This window comes from Bidens hawaiensis, unplaced genomic scaffold (assembly GCF_021521415.1).
Source record: "Bidens hawaiensis isolate Kalapana, Puna unplaced genomic scaffold, B.hawaiensis_p1.1 tig00005142_1, whole genome shotgun sequence".
In the NCBI taxonomy this organism is placed as follows: Eukaryota; Viridiplantae; Streptophyta; class Magnoliopsida; order Asterales; family Asteraceae; genus Bidens; species Bidens hawaiensis.
Genome location: NW_027491327.1, coordinates 1,276,069 through 1,298,890, shown reverse-complemented (window position 1 = coordinate 1,298,890; position 22,822 = coordinate 1,276,069). Strand labels below are relative to the sequence as shown.

The following is a 22,822-nucleotide window of genomic DNA, read 5'->3' as shown; positions in this document are numbered from 1 at the left end:
TTAACATGATAAGAATGTGTTTAAGCCTCGGTGTACTTGCGAGCTATTATCGTTCGCCTGATGAGTCAAAGACAAGACGGAACCAAATGTAAGCCTCCGTGACCCGAAGCCTGCCTACATTTGGGGATATTAAATGATAAACACTTAAAACATTAAGGGGCAAAACTGACTATTGTCAGCATTAACGACCGCCGATAACCGGTAAACTAATGGCCGGCGATCATAGAAACGACAGATTCTTCGTGGCCGTACACGTCGGAGCCGGTTACCACTCGCCCGTCAACGAAAAGTCTCTCCGATCTGCCATGAGATTCGCCTGCATCGCCGCCGCCTCTATTCTCCGAACGGTGGAGTAATTAACCGGCTTTGGTGGAGAAAATTACAAACCGGTTTCTGCATAATGGGTTTCAAACCGGTTCGGTTTCGGTTCGAATTTTTAATAGGTTTATTTGTCCACCTCTAGGTTAGTATTTGTGTATTTCACGGGTTGATATACGTATAATTAATAATGTAATTTGTTAACGTATACTCGTAAATAAACAACTATTATAATAATTCTTCAAATTTATTCTGATATTTTAATGAATGTAATTTTGAACTTGGTGATATTTGGAGACTTAAATAGCCTTTAAGTAAAAGAATAATAAGTTTATTTAGAAAGTTTTTGTTAAAAAATGTAAAATTTTGTTGATTATGTCAGTGTCTACTTGATAATTGAATTGTTATCATTGATTAGAGTTGAACGCAGGTTTGATTATGATGATATTTGAAAATTTTGAAGTTTGACATTCTTTATTAATGAATTATAAAGTTGGACATGATTGAATTTTCATTAATATTTAAGGAAAATGAATTTCGAAATTTTAGCTTAATTTGAAAATTAGACACTTAAGTTATTTATTAGTATAGGATGTTCTTCATGATCTTTGCTTTGTTATAGGGCTCTGGCAGATGTGTAGATGCTGTATCAGCAGCCATTGAGACCTTGGAGGTATGCTTGTATTCACTTTGTGAATATTTGTATATGCGTTTTTTTTAAATGTTTGAATGTTTAACTGCAGAATGATCCATGCACAAATGCTGGTAGAGGATCAAACTTGACAGAAGATGGTCTTGTTGAATGTGATGCCAGTGTCATGGATGGTTGTTCGGGATCATTCGGAGCTGTTGGAGCAGTGCCAGGTATATCCAGAAATGTTGTTTTCTTTTTCTTTAATATTTGGTTTACTTATATTTTGGGGCTTTGTTCTCATATATATTCTACCTTTATTTGAAGCAAATAATTATCAGGTGTAAAAAATGCCATCAAGATTGCAGCTTTGTTAGTCAAAGAGCAGATGTCGGGTTCATCCCTGCTCGGTCGAATTCCTCCAATGTAAACTTCCATTTCAATTTTGTGAGTTTGTCTTTTAAGGCGTACAAATTAAGTTACCTTTTTGTTGCTGGGTTAATATTTTTAGGTTTTTGGCTGGTGAGGGTGCCCGTGTTTGGGCTAAGTCAAAGGGCATTGACTTTCTAGCAACCATTGAAGACGCCGATAAGGTAGGCTTACCAGTGCCCCATTTGAAACTTTAATATATTTTTCTCGGTATGTAACCGTATTTTTCTGCTTATAGTGGCTTGTGACAAAAAAGGCAAAAGAACAATGGAAGAATTATAAAGCAATGCTTGATGATGCAAAATCTAGAACTTTATCAGGCGAACCGTCATCTAGTTCTCAACAGATCGATAATAATCTTGCTATGGACAGCATTATGGACACCGTAGGAGTTATATGTATAGACAAAGAAGGGAATATAGCATCTGGAGCATCTAGTGGTGGCATCGCTCTAAAGGTCTTTATTTTTTTGGAATCTATATATTTATCTGAGCTCATTTGTTTGATCTGTATGTTTATAAACTTGTTTTTTTTAAAATGAAAAAGGTGAGCGGGCGTGTGGGATTAGCAGCAACATATGGTTCTGGTTGCTGGGCCTCATCTACGGGCCCTTTAAAAGTTGGTAGTTGTGTTAGTGGTGCTGGTGAATGCCTGATGAGAAAACTTGCTGCTCAAGAATGTTGTACTTCTTCTTCACTGTATGTCTTTCATTTTTATTAATTTTTTAAATATTTTTGTATACGAGCCAAATATGGTCAACTCCCGTGCAGATTGCAGGCTGGTCCAGGTGCGGCCTGCTCAAAAGTTCTTGAGTCTGTAATCAACGACAGTTGCCAACGTGTTAGTGATGCTAACGCTGGAATTCTGCTTGTGCAAGCCGAGGCTCCTTCAAGTGTTAGTTTGTTATTTAAAGATTTATATAACTATTGTCATAGTATTATTTTTGTAGTTATAACTAACTCGTTGGTCATATATTATTAGGGTACTGGATCATCACCGCAGCTGAAATCTGTTGAAATTGCTGCTGGCTACACTACCTTATCTTTTGGAATAGGGTATTTTGGTAATTCCATGGAGCAGCCCAAGGTATGAAACATTTTTGCTGATTCTGTATAAATTTGAGTAAAAACCAAACATGTTTATAAAAATCAATTTGTTTTTCTTTCAAACTGTTTTCAGGCTTCTATTTTGAGGAATAAACAACAGAATAGAACAGAGATATCCCAATTTGCAGCATTAGTTAACCTCAATTGTAAGTGTACATAATTTAAGACTTTAATTAAGTGTACAGTTTCTTAATTTATGCAAAATTATCATTTTTTTTAAATAATAATTTTTATTTTAGAAGAATGTTAGGTTTGAAGATCCAGATTCTGATTATGACCGGGTGGCATTTCCAGCGACACTAAAACAAAACAAAAGACATTGAGCGTCTTAAGTTAAAGTTTGTGAAAACCGTTTTGATCGATGGACAATCACAGCAGTAGCAGTACCTGTTTCTCCCAGATTCTGCCATTTTCAGCTTCAAACTTGTCTTTAATTAATGAATTTTGTTTCTTATAGAACAACTAGATTTGTGTCAAGTTTATATTGTTTGCTTTCTTTTGATTTTAATTTGTATGTCATATTCTCAAAATGACCTTTTTCATTTTATAAATTAACATTAAGATATACACTAGTAGTTTTTGTTTCATCTCCAATTAGTTGTTTACGATATAAAATGTAAGATGACCCCAAATCAATGTCAATAATGTTTTTAATGCTAAGAGTAAAAAGACATACTGTTAACATCTAGTATATTATATGTGCACATCTTAAAATAACTTTTATCTTTTGTTTTAATTAAACACCGGCCAAGATCTCTTGTGAGTCAGATGTGACACAATGCCTTGGTTAAGTAAAACAATAAAAATAATCATTTTAAAAACAAAATACTTCCAAAACTATTGTCATGATTCATTTGTAAGTCCAAGATATATATGTTCTCAATAACTTAATCATCCATCACTCCAGAATGGCCATCAAAGAAGAAGACTCAAAATTTCTTGCAACACAAAGGCAATTTGATCCAAACTCATACTCTACTTTTAATCAAATTAAAACACATGGTAATGTTTCAACTTTTGTCTTGTGTTTGTAGGTACGCGATAGTTACCGGATCGAATCAAGGGATAGGCTTAGCGATATGCAAACAGTTGGCTTCAAAAGGTGTTCATGTTGTGTTAACTTCTCGAGATGTGGAAAAGGGCAAAACCGCAATGAAAACTCTTGAAGGTTGTTCTTTTTTTAAGCATCTGGTTTTTCATCAACTTGATGTGTTGGATCAATCTAGCGTCTCTTCTCTCGTTGACTTTGCGAAATCCAAATATGGGAAGCTTGATATCTTGGTATGATATGTATATTATGTTTATGTGCTATATTACTATAGTTAACAAATGTTTTTATATAAACTGTTTTAAAACTATTAATAGGTGAATAATGCTGCAATTTTGGGATTGAGTATAGACACCAATGCATTACAAGCCTTTACAAATGATGAGGTAAGTTTCTAAACAGTATAAAATGACACGGGACGCGTCTAAAGCGTCACAAATATGATTATTGCAGGATTCAGGATATATCAAATGGAGCGAGATTTCTACACAGCCATATAACATAGGAGAAGACTGCATTCAAACAAATTATTACGGAGCAAAGAGGATGATCGAAGCGTTCATGCCTCTTCTCTCATTGTCCGATTCTCCAAGAATCGTCAATGTTTCAATGTTTCATCAAGTTCCGGAAAATTACAGGTTAAAAACAAAATAACTTACTAACTTGTTTTTAGTGTCATAAAATCAATAATTTTGAGATGGCAACTTGACAAGCGTGTTAACTTTGACAGTTTGTAACCAACGAGTGGGCTTGTAACATCTTGAACGATACAAAATCTCTAAGCGAAGATCGTAGATCGATCTTCGAGATCCTTGAGGTTTTCCTTAAGGATTTTAAAGAGGGTTGTTTAGAAACAAAGAAGTGGCCGTCTTTTTTATCTGCATATACGTTATCAAAAGCAGCCGTGAACGTCTACACAAGATTGTTAGCAAAGAAGCATCCAAGTTGTATCATAACTTGTGTTTGCCCGGGGCACGTGAAAACAAATATGAGTTTATTTACCGGAAAGTTGAATGTTGAAGAGGGTGCCTATAGTGTTGTCAGGCTTGCATTACTACCAATTGATCATGGGCAAAAACATTCTGGTCTTTTCTTTTCCAGGGATGAAGTGTCATCTTTTTGATGAAGTTGAATATGTAAAAGTATATGTTCATATGTTGTTTATCATGTTATATGCTTCTCTATATTACCAAGGTACTTTTACGCTACTCCTTTTGTTATTGGTAGATACCTATTTCTATAGTTTCAGTTTTTTTTATGTTTGTATGCTATTTGTTTTGAAGTATATTCAGATGGATAAAGGTAATGCTTGCCTATACTACGCAGACCCTTTGCTATTTGTAAGATTTACTAGGTATGGTTGTTGTTTTTGATACATACCTGACTCAGGTAAGAATCCAACCTAATTTGACTGATTATCGCAACCTATTCCCGCCCTAGATTAAACATAAGATGAGTATTGGAGCGGTTAGATTAGTAACCGTCATTAGCGGTAGATTAATTGTGATATTATTCATTTCAGTTTCTTGTATGTTTTTTTTTAATTAATTCAGTTCGTATTTGTACTTTGGAGGCCTACTCCATCTCGCAGCTTTTGCTTTTAGTCTAATCCTAACAATTGGTTCCATTGCGGGAAACGTGGCACCAACTTATGGAGCGCACATTTCGGTCAGGGGTGGCAGTTCAATTCGTTGCAAAATAAATGTACCCTATGAAAATAACAAAACCGTGGTTGTACGTCATAATGATGGCAACTTGAGTAAATTTTGGAAATAATATCACTATTAGATTAAACTATTTGAGGCTACACTCAGATTAGACCAAGATGTAATTAAATAACTAAATTTTGTTGTATATTGTGAGTATGAAAGTTGTATCGTGCGTCGTGAATAAAATTTTTGACTAAACACATCTTTGAAATTGAATTAATACAAAACCCAACTGACTAAAACATATAGCTCAATAAGGCCCAACTGACAAATCATAAAATATATTTTTTAATAATGAAAAAGTATATTTTGCATCTCGTAAGTCGTTAGCAACTAATTGTATTTTATTATATCATCAAATTAATCTAATCCGGTAACACTAAAATCATATTGATAACAGTAAAATCACCAGCATTCCGCACTTATTTTAGTGATATGCATGATTAACTTAAAACAATTCTCACAACAACACAAGTTTATGCATAATTGATTATGTTAATGGATCGAATTTTCATCTTAGTATACAATATTCATATATTAGATTATCAGGGTGTCATTATGGATTGAATCATTGCTAGCCATTTAAATACCTGAAGTTAATATACACATAAATTCACAAATTCAAGTTCTTACTAATGGAATTGGTACCAGGTTTTGAACATGAACACAAACACACAGACATGTTTGCTATTGAGAAACTTCACAAAACTCAATTACTTAAATTACAATCTCAAAACCCCAAAGCACGGGTATTTATAATCTAACATATCACGTTTAGACTACAACTAAGATTGCTAAATGATAGGACATGATAATTACACTAACAATTAAATCTGAACACATTTAATTATTTATAATTATCCACTCCTTAAATCATGTTACTTAACCTTGCACGCCGAGTAACGCCTCAACAAAACAGATTCTTCTTAACGACCGGATTCAATCAAGGTGGAGGTTATGATTCCGTCCACCATGACCTCAACTCAAGCCACCGTTCATTGCCGTTTGCTGTGTACCGTTGCAAATTGCTGACGGAATCAGAAGCGCCCTCAACGGAAACCGATGTTGTTTGCTGCTGCTCGCCGGTTGGAGTTCCCTCACATCACAGGTTACTCCGACCTTCAAGTGCACAGGTCCGACCTTCATGCCGGTTCCCAGGTATGTCGAACACTCTGAAACCAATTAATGTAACTGGTACCAGGAACACGAACACGAACATGAAAACATAGACACGTTTGTTATTGAGAAACTTCACAAAACTCAATTACTCAAATTACAATATCTAAACCCCAAAGCACGGATATTTATAATCTAACCTATCACGTTTAGACTACAACTATGATTGCTAAATAATAGGGCGTAATAATTATACTAACAATTAAATCTGAGCACATTTAATTGTTTATAATTATCCACTCCTTAAATCATGTTACTTAACCTTGCACGCCAAGTAACGTTCATGAACCGAAATTCCCAACACTTACTCGACACAATATTTACTAGATGATTCGCACCTGCAAATGCAATTTGTTAAAGAACTATTAAGAAGTTTTAATTCAACCTCCTTAATCTTGTAGCTTGAACACAAACCTTGGAATGATTCTGATAGTATGTTTCAATATCTCTATGTCAAGCTTTCCGCGTTGAATTTAGCACCTAACGTTGCTGTCAGGACTGGACCTAGTGCAAAACCAATAATGGTTGACAAGAACACACTAGATCTAATAACCTAAAGGCCTTCTGAATACACCGGCAGAATCAGTATATTCATAGATTGGGAATGAAGATAGGTATGAAAATAAATGTTCAGTAATAGTAATAAGAAACAATAGACAAAGATTCACTATATTAAATATATATCATTTATGAATAGTGAAAAAGTAGCAAAGAATGTCTAGGGTTTCGTGACAGCGGCAGTATGAGGTTGCATAAAATGAGGAATATTCGCTCTGTTTGTTATGCCCCCGTAATCCGTAAAAACTCGTCCCCCTATGTGGGAAACCTAGGATTCTATTTATATGCCCATGCATTCCTTCTAGAAACCCTAATGATTACATAATGAATGACATAAATAAATACAAGTGTAAACAAGTCTTCAAGTATGATAAATCCTTGTCGAGCAGACTTGTAATGCACAGCATGCTCGAAACATGTCTTCGAGCAGACTTTACTTAGAATATTTTAATAGGAAAATATTCTTCTCCAGCAGACTTCAATCTTCATAACTTATCCTTGCTTTGCTCGAATAAGATCCACGAGCAAGCATGCTCTTCTCAATCTATTCAATCCTGCCTTATGACTTATTGTGAACAAACTTCAGCATACTCGGGTATAGAAGCTTGCTCGGAATTGAACCATGCTCAAAAGTTATACTTAGAACATTTGAGATCTTCTTTTATTGTATCCATGACCCACCAAGATACTCGGAATACTTGGTTTAAGCTGGATAGATCAAGTTGTTTGCTCGATTGACAATCCACACTCGACGAAGAACATCTGCTTGACGAAGTGTAGCTTGCTCGAAGCCTTCAACAGTTGAAAGAAATTGCAGAAGATAGTCTTATGAGCATAAGACATCGTGCTCGAGGTAGTAAATTTGTGCTCGAGAGTCCAGGCTTGCTCGAAGTCTATACTTACCCATTTCTTTGAGGAGGCTGAGAAGATTCCAATCTTCCTAGTCTGACTCAACAGTTGTATTAGATGGGAATTGTGTATCTTGACATAGGATATTAATGTATGGACATTAAACCCTCGTATGGTTGTTTTAGTCATGATAATCAGTCAAATTATACTTAGACCATTCAACGATATCACAACATGCATGATGATCTCATGAATCATGTTATATATAGCACACAGTTGTCTAGACTTTTCATTATATACCTGACTATAACCCTTAAACAGTATTATCACATCTGCTCGATACGATACTGGTATCAAAAATACCGAAACCAAAAATAAGTAACAACATATACCCAATACCATATCAATTATGGTGATATGACATTGGTATCCGCTTGATACGATAAAGTTTTATTTTTTTATTATTTTGTTTGCTTTCTTCGAAACAAAACAAAAGAGAAAAATTAATTAAATAGACACGAGTGGTGTAAAAATATAATAATGATATAAGCAGCTAAAGTTGTATTTTTTTTAATATTTTTTTGCTTTCTCCAAAACTAAAGAGTAACTTAATTAAATAAACAAAATTGATGTAGAATTATACCAGGTTAGTAGTTTAGTAGTATGGTGTTTACCTTTGTAAAAAATAATATGAGCTCAAACTTTACATGTACCAACATTAAACAAGCTCAATTTTTTTTACATGTACAACACTAGTTGAGCTCAAATTTTTACATGTATAACACTAGATGAGTTTTAAGTGTAAAAAAGTTTGTTAAAAAATAAATAAGTAAAAGTCGATAATCTTTATTTTATAGCCATTGGATAATACAAAGGACTGAAGGAGTAAAATAAGGTGGATTTTGTGCACACGTGTCTTCTTACAATTATGCAGTTTTCTTTATACATTATGGCATTATTTCATAACCAGTTGGCTGCTTTTGATCATCTAAATCTAACCCTCCGAATACGCAGCTCATGAGCTGAGCCAAAAATGGCAGAATCTGGGGAGAACAGGTACTAAGATTTGATCTAAAGTTTCATACAACTTGGATAGCTTTGTAAATACACTTTCAAATATAAATATTCTGTAGTACACAAAATCAATAATCGAATAAGATCAAAAGTGTATTTCAAAGAAAGATATCTCCTTGAGAATTCGTTAGGGTACCAGGGGTGCGCATGAAACCGTTTGGTTTAGTTGTTTTGGTTTCACAATGGTTAAGTTTGGTTTTGGTTATTTCGATTTTTTATAGGTTTGGTTTCTTGGTTTCGATTATTCCAGTTACAATTCGGTTGTTTCGGTGTTGTGCACACCCCTAGAATTCGCGCTAACCTAGCACCGCGTCAAAACTCAAAATCAAAATATAAAGCACTACTTATACTAAATTGGCTAAACTTTGTTTCACATTAACACTACACGGATCGAATATTAACATTAGCGCTATTGCATTTGTGTTTTGTTATTCGTTGCATATGTAAATATGTGTGTGTAGATATGCATTAGTAACTGGTGCAAACAAAGGTATAGGATTTGAAATATGCAAGCAACTAGCTTCAAATGGGATCAAAGTAGTGTTGACCGCTAGAGACGTAAAAAGAGGGACTGATGCTGTTGCCAAATTCAAAGACACTCGTCTTTCGGATCTTGTTACATTTCATCAACTTGATGTGGTGGATCCTGCTAGTGTGGCTTCCTCAGCCCAATTTGTGAAAACTCAACTTGGAAAGCTTGATATTTTGGTATGATCCAAAACCGCGTTCTTCAATTCTACGCTACGATTATTATATTTTTGATTTTTGACCACTCGTTAACTAAAACAATCTACAGGTGAGCAATGCTGGGATTGATGGTGTTATAACAGATGAAGAGGCTATAAGGGCTGCAAAAGCTAGCGGCAAAGAGGTACTTGTTTTATCATATGGAGGTGATTTGTGCACAACTTATTGTACTTCTTACACAACTATGAATACATGTTAGAGGTCGGTTACGCTGGTCACGCGTCCTAGGACAGTTACGCGTCTGGCACTAGGAACCGACGATGTGTCCAGCGTCGGTTAACATGTACGGCGTTGTTTATCCGTCCGAATCCAGCACGTTGGCATCTCTAATGCTGGTTAATGCGTTCGAAGCTGGCTTGTGTCTATCGCTAGTAACGTGTCCGAAACTGGTTAACGAGTCCGAGGCTGGTAATGCGTCTGACGCTGATTAAACGTGTTCATATATAGTCGGTAAAAATCTTTTATGAAAAGTAAGGGTAAAATAGGCATTCAATAATTTAATTTTTAACGAAATGGATAATAAATATGTAATATATATGTTTTTAGGAAGAGAAATATGTAACTGATTTTTTAGTTTGGGGAAATATGTAATTAATGATCTCAAGAAGGGAAAACATGTAATTATGAGTTTAGCAAGGGGAAATACGTAACAACGCAAAGTTAAATGAACGAACACCCACATGCCCTTGTTTGTGTTCATTTGGTTCGTTTACAGACCTCGTACTGTTACTATGTTACCATTTTCCTTTCGATACAGGACCAAATCGAGTGGAGTAAGGTATTAACCGCAACCTATGAGCGGGCTATACAATGTATACAAACAAACTACTATGGAACCAAAAGAATGATTGAGCATTTCATTCCTATTCTTGAATCATCCGATTCCCCAACGATTGTAAACGTTTCCTCATCCTTGGGATGGCTAAAGGTAAGCGTAATCTTTCTAACACGTAGTTTATTGCTAGTAGATAATTGTTTTGGAAATATACCATACCGAGCAAAAATGACTCGGTCTAATCAAATTATATTAATGTCTGCTGTCACCACCTACCAGTCACTGGCCACTATAAAAACAAATTTAGCGGATGAATTTATTTTGGTACTTTTATTTATTTTTTCTTTTCAAAAACGACTCACCCTTTTAATTATTCGGTCATGAGTCATGACATATTTCTTTTTAACATATTTCACTTGTGTAAGTGTGTTTCAGAATTTCAAAAATGAATGGGCTAAAGGCATATTGAGTGACATTGAAAACCTAACAGAAGAGAAAATAGATTCAGTAGTTAATGAATTTTTGAAAGATTTCAATGATGGATTGTTAGAAGCCAAAGGATGGCCCACCTTTTTGTCAGCATATGTCCTCTCAAAAGCAGCCTTGAATGCTTACTCAAGACTTTTGGCCAAGAAATACCCAAGTTTTTCCATTAATTGTGTGTTCGGGCTATGTTAAAACAGACATGAACTATAATACATGTACAGTGAGTGTCGAAGACGGTGCAGGAATTCCGGTTAAGGTTGCGTTGACTCCCAAAGGCGGTCCGTCTGGGTGTTTCTTCGATGGAAGTGGTGTCACGTCGTTTTAATGAATGTGTATGAGATATAGAATTTGAGTAAGGGCAATGGTCACTTTTGTATGCTAATGTAATAAGATGACCATAAATGTTTATATACAAAGCTTTGTTAATGTAATTTATTATATGTTTAATGTAGTTTACGTGTTTCGTATTTATGATTAAATAATGTAATTTATATGTTAATGTATCTATATTATATTATAATAATACATATGACATAAACGGGATTGTCTTTTTATATTATTTTTTTAAGAGCTTATGGGTACAAAATTATCTCTAATGAATTGACAACCTTAGTTAGTTTTACCCATATATGTCAATTATGTGATTAAATACAAAAAAATAAAAAAAAATACACAGTCGATTATAATTTATAAATACCGTAGATTAGTTAGAATGCAACTTCAACTTTGCAGTTATCAAACGAAAATCAAGTAGAGATCTGATTATGACAATTTTCTGTGTAACTAAATTCTAAAAATTGTTTTTATTTTATATGATTTTATATATATTATGTTCATAAACCTTTAAATTTATATAATACTTCATCGATGTATGTGTTGGTGTGTTGTGTTCCCTGTCATATCACGTGGACACACTCTAGTTACAATTCATGTAATTTGTTCTTTCAACACGTCCTTTGTTTTCTCTCTTACCTAAATCCTCAAAACACAACTCTTAAACAACATTTAAATATGATGCGGGCCAAATGTTAAAAACAGATAAAAAGACACAAGCCAACATGTCAAACGAGTTAATGTAATAAAAAAATCATATAAACACGAAACAAACCAACGGGTAAATATAGAAAAGAAAAAACAAAACAAATTAAACTAATACGGTTTCTTTTGGGTTAGTCCTTTCCAATATGGTGTAGTTGAAAGTGGCTCGGGTTCAATCCCCACATACAACACTTTGGGAGGGGCATGAGTGGCTCAATCAAGCAAGGCGTCCGAGTTTTACCACAAGTGGGTCTTCGGACGGGTGCATTTTCCCCAGAACTGGAGATAACCTGGAGGTGCTTAAGGGCTCCGTACAGTTGGGTTGAGCTAGCTAGCAGTGGCTTTTTGCCATTGGGTCATTGATGGTTGGGTATAATCATGTATAATATTATATTAATATGTTCGTTTTAGTTTATTTAGTGTGTGAACATTGGTACTTCAGCATGTATATGTGTTTTAAGTCTTTGGACGTTAAGAATGCTTATTGGTGTTATTTACGAGCTTGGAATGATGACTTAGAAGAGCGGAATTGAGTGGCACGCATCCCAATGCAGAAAACAAGGAAAAGCCAAAAATCCCTGTTACTGAAGCCCTTCCCGATACGCAAAAGGATGAGAAGGTGATTGTTCGCACGCGAAGAATCCTAAATGGAAGCAGTTCGCGCTATGTGAAGGAAGTAAAAACGGGGAAAATAACCTAAATCTTATAAAATCAGTTTTGAGCACCCCCTTCGAGCTATATTCCATTCCAGCAGCCAAGAACAAGCCCTGGGAGGATTTTGCAACATCTCCGAGCTTTCCGTTCGTCCAATCAGTCCATGCTTCCATCCTTTCATCAGACAAGCGAGTTAATCTTTGTGCCAATGTCAGACTAAAAATCTTTGTGATCACTTTAGGCTAGAGTTTTGTGTAAACTGACTTTGATTGGATTCTATGTGCTTTATTGATTAAGACTTGGTTGAATATATTATTTGATCTTGTTTGCTTTATCAATTGATTATTTAAATGGTTTGTGTTTTTGTTTATCAAGTCTTGCATCAACTGTTCGGTTGTGTTTATCAACATTTAGGACTAGATTCTTAAGTCATTGATCCGAAAACCATTAGTCATTGCATAATATTTAGTTTTCATAATATAAAACTGGTAATTGGGTAGATCACGTTCAGTTATGTTAGTAGTTCGTATATGGTTTCGTTTGTCATAACAACCAAACTACTGGGTCTAGTAATTATTGCGTAATCAATTTAACTGAATCCGTGACTAGTTGGTTATTGCATTACCTAAACTTGAAGTGAATCACTTATTTCTCATAATTGTTTACAAACTTTAAAAGTAATCGTGTGTTTTAAATACATCTTTCTAAACTGCTTGACATCGTCTGTCCGCTTAATTATTAATTTAAGTCACAAGTCAAACTTGTACTTTTCACTGATTCCTTATGGAGACGACCTTACCCACCCATCCTAGTTGTAGGTATTTAAGTCTTAATATCTACGAAGGTTAAAGGGTTGCAGACCCTGATAATATATGCGAAGGTTAAAGGGTTGCAGACCTTAATAATAACTGCGAAGAACAAATGGTTGCAGACCCTGATAATTGCGAAGAATAAATGGTTGCAGACCCTAATAATATCTACGAATGTTATAGGGTGAAAGGCTCTTTAAAACATAGAACGATTATGTATGTACTAAATAATAAAAGTATGAATGTATGAAAGTACGAAAGTAAGTATGTATGTAAGTACGTATGAATGAAAGGTAAGTAGGTTAAGTATGTAATATGTATCTTTGGATGCGTATATGTAAGTATGTGAATGTAATGTATATCGCCTGAATAACTAGAACTCAATCAGTGTAGCTGACTTTTAGTATGCACGCATGTAAATAGATTAAAGGAGCTGACTCGAGGATGACACATGGTATGGACTAAGTTGCTGACATCTAGAGAAGGAAGACCCGATGTTTTATTTTATGTTTTATGTTAAGACAATTGAGTATGTTAAAGAAAAGATTTGAATGATTATGTATGAATGATCGACGTTTTATTATTCCACGAAAAGTTTTAATTCACTCTGATGTTCAGAACTGTGTTTATGAGTAAATCCAACACCCAATGTAGGACGCCGAGATCGGGTCCTTACACTATTAAATGTTTTTAAATAGTTAGCAGTTAATTTTATGAAATATTAAGATTATACAAACAATATATTGTAATTATAAAGTAAATAGGATCATTGGTTTAGCTTTTTTTTTATGTCAATTTTATCAAACCAAAAGAATGACCACTTAATTACACGACCCAAGCATCAAAAAAAAAAACAAATAAAAGCAAAAACAGGATACAAAATCAAAATATACAACCTATATTAAGTTGAAAAATTCATGAAGTTGAGCCGGCTTCAGTTCTCCTACTTCAAGCACATTATTTAGCTTCCTTGCTTCATTCACATGAAGGATGCCAATTTAATATGGTTCACCGACTTTGATAATACGAATGGAATATTATTGAAAATACAATAATTTCTACTTTTTAGATTATATCATCCAACATATTATCACTGATATAAATTGCACCGCAAGACACATCTCCTTATTCTATATATTCTTACTTGGATATTCAAGAATTTCTTCCGCCAAATTAAAAATGACCCGCATAAGTAATTTCACCTAATCATGTATTATTCACCGCATACCTTAACAACCTTAAAACAAACTAAAATAGAAAAATAAACAAGTATACTATATATTAAAGGAAAAGTAAGTGTTACGATGATTTTGGTGAGGTCCAATCAATGGCTGTCACACTAAGTTTCTTTTTCTTTTCAATATTTTGAAATCTGTTTTAGTATTTAATATTTGAAAGCAACAAAGATAACAACCATGAAAGTTGTTGTGGTGGTAGTGTAGGATTGTGGTGAATTGTAGGTCGCGAGTTTGATCCTGCCGATAGCCTTTTTTTTTTGGTTTAATTTTTTGTTTTTTTTTAAAATAGAAATAGATTTTTGTATTTATAGATTTCTTACTAAATCAAGTAATATAAAAGGTGATGTGGTGGTAAAGTTATTATAACTACTATGTTTTATGAGTGTTTGAATCGTGTGATGGATGCGATTGTTGCAAGGTGGAAGATAGACGATAAGCGTTGGTGTTAAGCGTATACCAAATTGCCTAGCTAAACATAGCACCATAAATGGAATGAACTTTTGTAACAATTAATAAATCACACCAACTAAATAGCTAAACAGAGAAACAACTACAACGAATGTACACCGGCGTAACCGCGGCCGAGATAACACCTTGTTATTTTGATAATAAGAACTAGAAAGTAGTAGATGCCTCATGCCGTTTCAAAAAGATAAATAAAACAAAAATAGTAGGTGGATTTTGTCTCCACGTGTTTTCCTATGCTTATGTTATGTTGCAGCTTTCTACAGCCATTAATATTAGCCCATTGGCTGCTGCTTCTTCTGCATCTTCATCGCCAAATAAGCAGTTGAACTGAGCCAAATTAAATGGCGGAATCTGGGCACAACAGGTACTATGATTTGATTGTTGAAGAGGTAGGTCCACACCACACATACGACATTCTCTTCGGGAGAGACGGGATGGCAAGATTCAATGCTGTGGTATCTTCAGTCCACGGCATGATGGGATGGCCAACAGCTGAGGGTGTAGCGATGATCACCGGTATTCCCCAGGTATGCATCGCATCTGTCTCATCTAAACCCAAACCAAAGATGGCTAAACCAACCATCACCGAACCAGAAGAATGGGCCTTCAATGGCAAATACATTGATCAGGCTGTTACCATTGGCCCAACAGTCACTGATCCTACGCGCACCTTACTCAAACGCTTACTACAGAAAAACGCTGACATCTTCGCGTGGACACCAGCTGACATGACTGGTGTACCTCGAAGTAAGGCAGAGCATAAGCTCAAGTGTGACCCGGCTTTTACGCCAGTCATACAAAAGCGCAGAGTAATGGGGGCGGAACAAGCTAACGCGTGTAGAACCCAAGTCAAGGAACTCCTTGACGCGGGCATCGTACGCGTTAAAGATATCAAACATGGGTTGCAAATCCCGTCATGGTACCGAAATCTAACAAACAATGGCGCATGTGCATAGATTTCAAAGACTTAAACAAAGCATGCCCCAAAGATTGTTACCCGTTACCCGAAATTAACCTTAAGGTAGATTCGTTAGCACCGTTTCGCCTTAAATGCTTCCTTGATACGTATAAGGGGTACCATCAAATCCACATGGCCGTTGACGATCAGGACAAAACCGCATTTCGGACGCCCGATGGCACATTTTGTTATCAAATGATGTCATTCGGACTTAAGAATGCCGGGTCCACATACCAACGCCTGATGGACAAAGAGTTTCATGCCCAAATTGGGAGGAACTTGGAAGTCTACATGGATGACTTGGTCATCAAAAGCCCTGAGCCAGAAGCGATGTTGAAAGACATCGAAGAAACTTTCAACATGCTCAGAAAGATAAACATGAAGCTCAATCCGAGCAAGTGTTCCTTTGGGATGGAAGAAGGGAAGTTCTTAGGAGTCATTGTTACTAAAGATGGCTTCAGAGCGAACCCTGAAAAGGTCAAAGCCATTATCAAAATGGAATCACCTACTACCATCAAGCAAGCTCAGACACTGAATGGACGACTAGTCGCACTTAACCGCTTTTTGGCAAACCATGCGGATAGGTCGTTCCCATTCGTGTCAACATTGAGAAACTGTTTAAAGAAAACGCACTTCCGCTGGACACCAGAAGCGGAAGCAGCTTTTCAGGAAATTCGGTCACGCTTGATCGAACTCCCAACGCTCACAGCACCAGAAGCGGGGGAGGAATTAATCCTATACCTTTCCGCCACAGATAGAGCAACCGGGGCAGTCCTGCTAGTAGAGCGAAAAGGCATCCAGATGCCAATCTACTATGTTAGCCGTGTCCTAACAGACGTAGAAACCCGGTACTCTACCCTGGAAAAATTAGTCTTAGCACTTGTACAGGTTTCACGCAGGCTAAGACGATATTTCCAAGGTCACCCAATCACCATTCTCACCAACTTCAAACTTGCAAACGTTCTAGGCAAACCCGAATTGTCAGGACGCCTAGCCAAATGGGCAATAGAATTGGGAGAATACGCGATAAAGTACAAGCCAAGACCAGCCATAAAAGGCCAGGTCTTGGCCGACTTTATTGCAGAAGTCCCCGCTTCGCGAGAGAAAGAGTGCCAGGAGGAGGCTCAACCGTCTCCAGCACAGGACATCGATGATGTCTGGCGACTCTACACTGATGGAGCAGCCAACAACGAGGGTTCAGGCGCAGGGTTGAAACTAACCAACCTAGCAGGCCAAGAATACACTTACGCTATTCGACTGGATTTTCCAAGTACGAATAACGAAGCGGAGTATGAAGCATTCTTGGCCGGGCTAAGAATTGCGCGTAAGATGGGAGTGAAAAACTTGGAAACCCACGTGGATTCCATGTTAGTAGCCAACCAAATAAACGGGACGTACACGGCCGTGAACGACACAATGGCCCTGTACCTCGCACAAGCAAAAACCCTTATGCGCGATTTTAACGATTGTAAAGTCATACACGTCAAGCGTAGCGAAAACAAATCTGCGGATGCGTTAAGCAAGCTTGCATCATTAGCCTTCACCCACTTGGGAAAGGACATCCGCATTGAACTCCTTGGAGCACCATCAGTCCCGCACAAGGAAATCTGTGTCATCCAAACCGGCACAGAAACGTGGATGACACCAATAATAAATTACCTTGCGGCGGGTATACTACCAGAGTCAAAAACACAGGCAAGAAAAATACGCTGTAAAGGACTGAACTATCAACTCATCGATGACATCCTTTACAGACATAATTTCTTGGCCCACTCCTAAGATGCGTGGACAACCCAGATGCTGGCTACCTCCTAAGGGAAGTACACGAGGGCATCTGTGGAGTACACGCAGGTCCACGCGCTGTTGTAGCTAAGCTAAACAACGCGGGATACTTTTGGCCGGGGATGCATACGGATGCGCTGGCATACATCAGAAAGTGTAGGTCTTGCCAACTCTACGCACCCAACACGCATCGCCCGAAGAATGAACTTGTTCCAGTCACCTCTTCATGGCCATTTCAGAAGTGGGCCATCGATGTGACAGACCCATTTCCCACAACAGCAGGGAACGTTCAGTTTCTAGTGGTAGCCATCGACTACTTCACCAAGTGGATAGAAGCAAAACCCTTAGCCCAAACAACCGCAAAACATATCAAAAAATTTATTTGGGAATTAATTATTTGTCGTTTTGGACTTCCACAGAATTTGTTGAGCGATAACGGCACCAACTTTGCTGACAAGAAGCTACAAAAGTGGCTGGAAGAACTTCAAATCACCCACACCTTTACCTCAGTGGCGCACCCGCAGGGTAATGGTGAGGTGGAAAGAGCAAATAAGAGCATCGTCGACGGCATAAAGAAAAGACTCTTGGAACACAGATCCGGCTAGGTGGACGAAGTTCCACACGTCCTTTGGGCAAACAGAACGCTGAAAAAGGCAAGTACGGGAGAAACCCCGTTCAGCCTCACTTATGGCACTGAAGCCATGGTCCCGGTCGAAATTGGTCTACCCTCACCAAGGGTCTTGACTCAGCCAGAAGAAAATGATGCAGAAAGACGGTTAGACCTTATGCTAACCGAAGAACGCAGAGATTTAGCCGCAGCGCGTGAAGAGAATTACAAGCGACAAATGCAAAAATACTACAACACGCGGGTAAAACTCTGCAACTTCAATGTAGGAGACTACATATTGCGTAACAACGAGGCTTCGAACCAAGAGCGCCCAGGAAAGCTGGCCCCGGTCTGGGAAGGACCATACATTATCAAAGAAGTTTTGGGAAAGGGCGCATACCGGCTCGAAAGGCTCGATGGCACCCCCATCCCAAGAACATGGAATGGAGCTCAATTACGCAAATGTTACATGTAGATCAATTCCAAACTTGTAAAGAAAAGGCCTAGAGCCGCTTCTAATGGAAATGATTCTCCTTTATCACATTGTGTTGATAGCCTTACCTTTATACTTATGAACTTTCCACACTGATATGCCGGTATTCACCGCATAAATAAGTGTGAAAAGAAGTAAGTCGTTGTGTGTGAAAGGCGGCAAAACCCACATAAGCTTAAAAACGGTAAAAATTTCTAAGGAAAAGATGAGGAAAACCTTCACGCAGGTCAGATATAGGTAAAGTTTAGCCATCCTACTAAGTGAAAGTGACGGTCTTACCCGCACAATCACGAAAGAGGAAGCAAAACTTTAACCTATTATCTGCCACGTTGAAAGGTTAACTTATCCAAAGTACTCAAGAAATTGCTAAGTTAAACTAAAATATGCGTGAAACAAAACATATAAGGTTTACAAGGCAAGGCATTAACAAATAATTTATATTCCATCAAAATTCAAATATTACAAGAATTGCTGGGCATATACCCGCATACAAAAATATAAATCTATTCTAACAGTGGGAAGGGATCTAAAGGATCAAGCTTCAGGACCACTCCCGCTTGAACCCGCACCATCAGTTGAGTGTGGCGGTTCAAGGAAAGCCTTGAGAATAGCTAGCCCATCATCAGCAGCAGCAATCTCGTTCACCTTCCCCACCACCGGATGCGGGAAGGCAGCATACTGATTCACTGCCTGGTCATAAGCAGCTTCAGTATCCACGTCATAAAGAGGGAAGTTGGAAGGCGGGATGCCTTGTTCAACAAACCCTAGACCAAGCAGGAACCCAGCCTTTTCCCCATCCTCATGAGAAGCGTTGAGGGCTGCGCTCATAGCATCGTCATAGGATGTGTTCGTGAGAACCCGATGCACAACCTACAAAATAAAAATATATTAAAAACTTTTCTAAGTATAAAGAAAAGCGTGAAGAAACTACGGAACTACGCATACATGCGACAACGCTTCTCGTAGAAGCCACTCCTTGGTGACCAGAGCCTCCTGGAGGGCAGCTTGAGCTTCATCACGGGCGCGTTCGGCTTCGTTTTTAGTAAGGTTGGCAAGCAACACATCTTTAGCTGCAGCCTCTTCAACGCCCTTCAGCTTACGCTCAGTGTGGTCAAGCATGCCCCTCTGGTCCAAGATCTCTTGGAGCTTATTGGCGTCTTCCATGGCCAAGGAATCATGAGCCTGCTGGAGCTTCTCTAATCTGGCCTTAAGTTCTTCAACTTCAGTGCGTAGAGGCTCAGCAACAGCTTCAGCCTTGGTGGCCCTTTCGGTTGCGTTCCGTGCAGTCTCCTTAGCCAACCTAAGCTGTTCGTTAACAGCTTGGGTAGCCTTGGAACGGGTCTCGAGCCGGGCCTGAACTTCAACCTCGAGGGCCTTGAAGGCCTTTTCCTTCTCCGCAGCAATGGCGGCAAGTCTCCTGTTCTCCTCCCGGATAGCCCGCGCCTGAGCCACTTCCTGGCTACGCGCCGTCTTTAACTTGTCGTTTTCACGACAAAGCAACTCGATGCGCGGCTGCATCCGGGCAAGAAGAATCTGAAGCTCATTCGTCAGCCTACCCTCCTGGTAGCTAGACATGGCTTCCCCCAACGCACCACTTGGGGAGGCGTGGCGTGCCCATTCGACACAATCCGCAGCAGTCCGGAGGGTCGTTCCCCGGCGGATACTCCACCGAGGAGCGTACACCTCGTTGGAATCATGAACTGCAATAAAAAAAACAGATAAAAAAAAAGATGATAAAAGGGATAAGGCCAAAATATCCCCACGCACCTGTAGGGTCGACTACAGGTCGATAGGCACCAAACCCATCACCTGAACCCAAAGGATATCCATCCAAAAGGTCAAGGAGATGGGAAGGAGGCAAAGATGGGCTAGAAGCCCCAACCCTGAACGTACCTGAGGGACCGGCCGTAGTCGCCGGCGCCGGAGGAGGCATTGTAGAGGCCCCTGTGGTAGAAACCAACGGAGGTGAACTCACTGGAGGTGAACTCACAACCGTGGCCGTCGCTGCGGAAGAACCCGCAGGAAAAACCACCGCCGGCTCAGTGAAGGATTCCGTGAAGATGGCACTGACAGCCGGCGGAGATGATGTTACAGTTGGAACAGTTGCCTCAACGGCATAAGCAACTGAACCAATGCTGCAAACAGGCGCAGCCGCCTGGGTCATCGCCTCGGGTAGGTTGACCAAACCTACCGTCATGGGTCCAGAGATGCTCCTTCCCGCTCCACTCTGGAATGCGTTTGCATCCACGCCTGCACGAAGACAAAATATATAAGTATGATGGCGGAAAGATATGCAGTTAAGCTGAATATAATTTATACTTACGAGTTTTCTTGAGCTTGAAGGTTTTGACAGGCGGGGACGAACCCGATGGAGCCGGCCTCTTCATGCCGGTCACCGTCGTCGTACTGGGCTGCCCGGAGGTGACAGCTGTCTCAACCTCCGGAACAGTGGTCTCACCATCACCAGGGTTCCCCACTGCCTCCTCGCTCTCGGTCTCCGAGTCAGACCGGTTCCCTTGATCGGCAGTGGAGGCAACCTTCGACTTGCCCTTCGCGCCAGCAGCCTTCTTCTTCCTCACGAAGAAAGGACCATCTGCGAATTCCTCATCAGAAGATGACAAAATTAGAGGAATTCCAGCAGAGGTTTGAGCATGGAGAGGGCGGGGGTTAAAGAAACCCTTACCTGGCCGCGTGGCGCTCAGAATCTCGTGGCCTGGCGGGTAGACCTCCCCAAACCGATCCGCCGTTTGCTCCAGGATGGGCAACTCGTTCTCATCAAGAGCACGAGTACCTAGCCGAGCGGGACCACCGCTCTCACGCGGTTGCAGAAGCGACTACAAGTTGTTTCCCTCTGAAAATAAAAAGAAAGAAATGGTTAGAGCAAAAACCCTAAATTAGCAAATAATATGAAGCATACCGTAAGGGATAGAGTTCAAACCGTATTCGAGGACGATGGGAATCTGTGGCGCCTCTACCCCAGCACCTTTCCACACCCGGCTCATACCGAGCATCACCATCCCAGACTCCGCAAATCGGTAAACCGGAGTCTGGATCCGGGAGATCTTGGTAAACCATTCCGCCTCCTGGTAGTTGGAGGCGTGAAGGTTGGGGAGTGCTCTCCCGTTCTTGAATGTCATCGCAATAGGGACGACACGGGCAGAGATATAGAAGAACTCCCGCTTCCAAGACCGAAGACTGCGCTCGGTAGCACAGATCTTCAAACCCTTGATCCGAGTGACCAAGGTGTACCAGCCTTGGATGCACCTCCAAGAGTAGAAGGTCATCAGGCGGTCGACGCGGGCTCCACACCCAGAATGAGGCACACCCATTCAAAATGGCGGATCTTGGCGATCGCCATTGGGTGTACCTCCGTCAAGTGTACACCGTGTTTCTCCAAAACACGGTACACAAACTTCGTCAATGGGAACCTGAGATTCCCATAGATGAAGAATGCAGCATACACCCCTATCTTGCCCTTGGGGGCATCGTACACCGTCTGGTGAGGCTCAGGAAACTCAGGCTCGAAAGGCTCGAGCATGAACTTCTTGACGATGTACTGATAAAGGTCGACGAAAAGAGCATACTGGCACTCGCCAGCAGTACTCTTATCGTCCTTGTCGGAAGTGGACGTTGGGTTCTCGATATACACGTCGGACTCTTCGGCGGTGACTTCTGGATCGTGAAGGGAAGACATGTTGGGGATGGAAAGAAGAACGATTTCAGGAGAATGCTCGACAAAAGTTAGAGTATTCGCCGGAAATCGCTTAGAAGAAGAAGGAAGTGAAAGTGTGAGTTGAGATGCATCCTCTCCTCCCTTTATATACTCATCGCAATGAATGCGATGAATTTAATGCGGAGGAGAGAGGAAA

The 22,822-nt window shown here is 39.2% G+C and overlaps 1 protein-coding gene and 2 pseudogenes across 5 annotated transcripts; all 3 read left to right on the top strand.

Moving 5' to 3' along the window:
- Window positions 1-209: 209 nt before the first annotated feature.
- On the top strand, window positions 210-2,891 carry LOC143628972 (putative threonine aspartase). 3 transcript variants are annotated; one of them, XM_077098394.1, is made up of 11 exons: window positions 210-347; window positions 941-991; window positions 1,062-1,182; window positions 1,291-1,375; window positions 1,461-1,542; window positions 1,617-1,835; window positions 1,925-2,076; window positions 2,149-2,272; window positions 2,360-2,464; window positions 2,558-2,630; window positions 2,727-2,891. In XM_077098394.1, coding segments are annotated over exons 1-11 (1,152 nt in total). In that variant the 3' UTR covers window positions 2,729-2,891. The 3 variants fall into 3 exon arrangements, with proteins under 3 accessions (XP_076954509.1, XP_076954508.1, XP_076954510.1); XM_077098393.1 differs by having other exon boundaries at window positions 2,724-2,891; XM_077098395.1 differs by having other exon boundaries at window positions 224-347; window positions 1,925-2,080; window positions 2,156-2,272; window positions 2,724-2,891.
- A 501-nt stretch (window positions 2,892-3,392) lies between these two features.
- Window positions 3,393-4,659, top strand: LOC143629024 ((+)-neomenthol dehydrogenase-like; annotated as a pseudogene). The gene is made up of 5 exons (XR_013152863.1): window positions 3,393-3,436; window positions 3,519-3,765; window positions 3,850-3,918; window positions 3,986-4,170; window positions 4,263-4,659. The product of XR_013152863.1 is annotated as a (+)-neomenthol dehydrogenase-like (transcript).
- Window positions 4,660-8,857: 4,198 nt separating this feature from the next.
- LOC143629045 ((+)-neomenthol dehydrogenase-like) lies at window positions 8,858-11,329 on the top strand (annotated as a pseudogene). Its single transcript, XR_013152865.1, has 5 exons — window positions 8,858-8,880; window positions 9,360-9,606; window positions 9,695-9,769; window positions 10,403-10,573; window positions 10,856-11,329. The product of XR_013152865.1 is annotated as a (+)-neomenthol dehydrogenase-like (transcript).
- The last annotated feature ends 11,493 nt before the right edge of the window (window positions 11,330-22,822 follow it).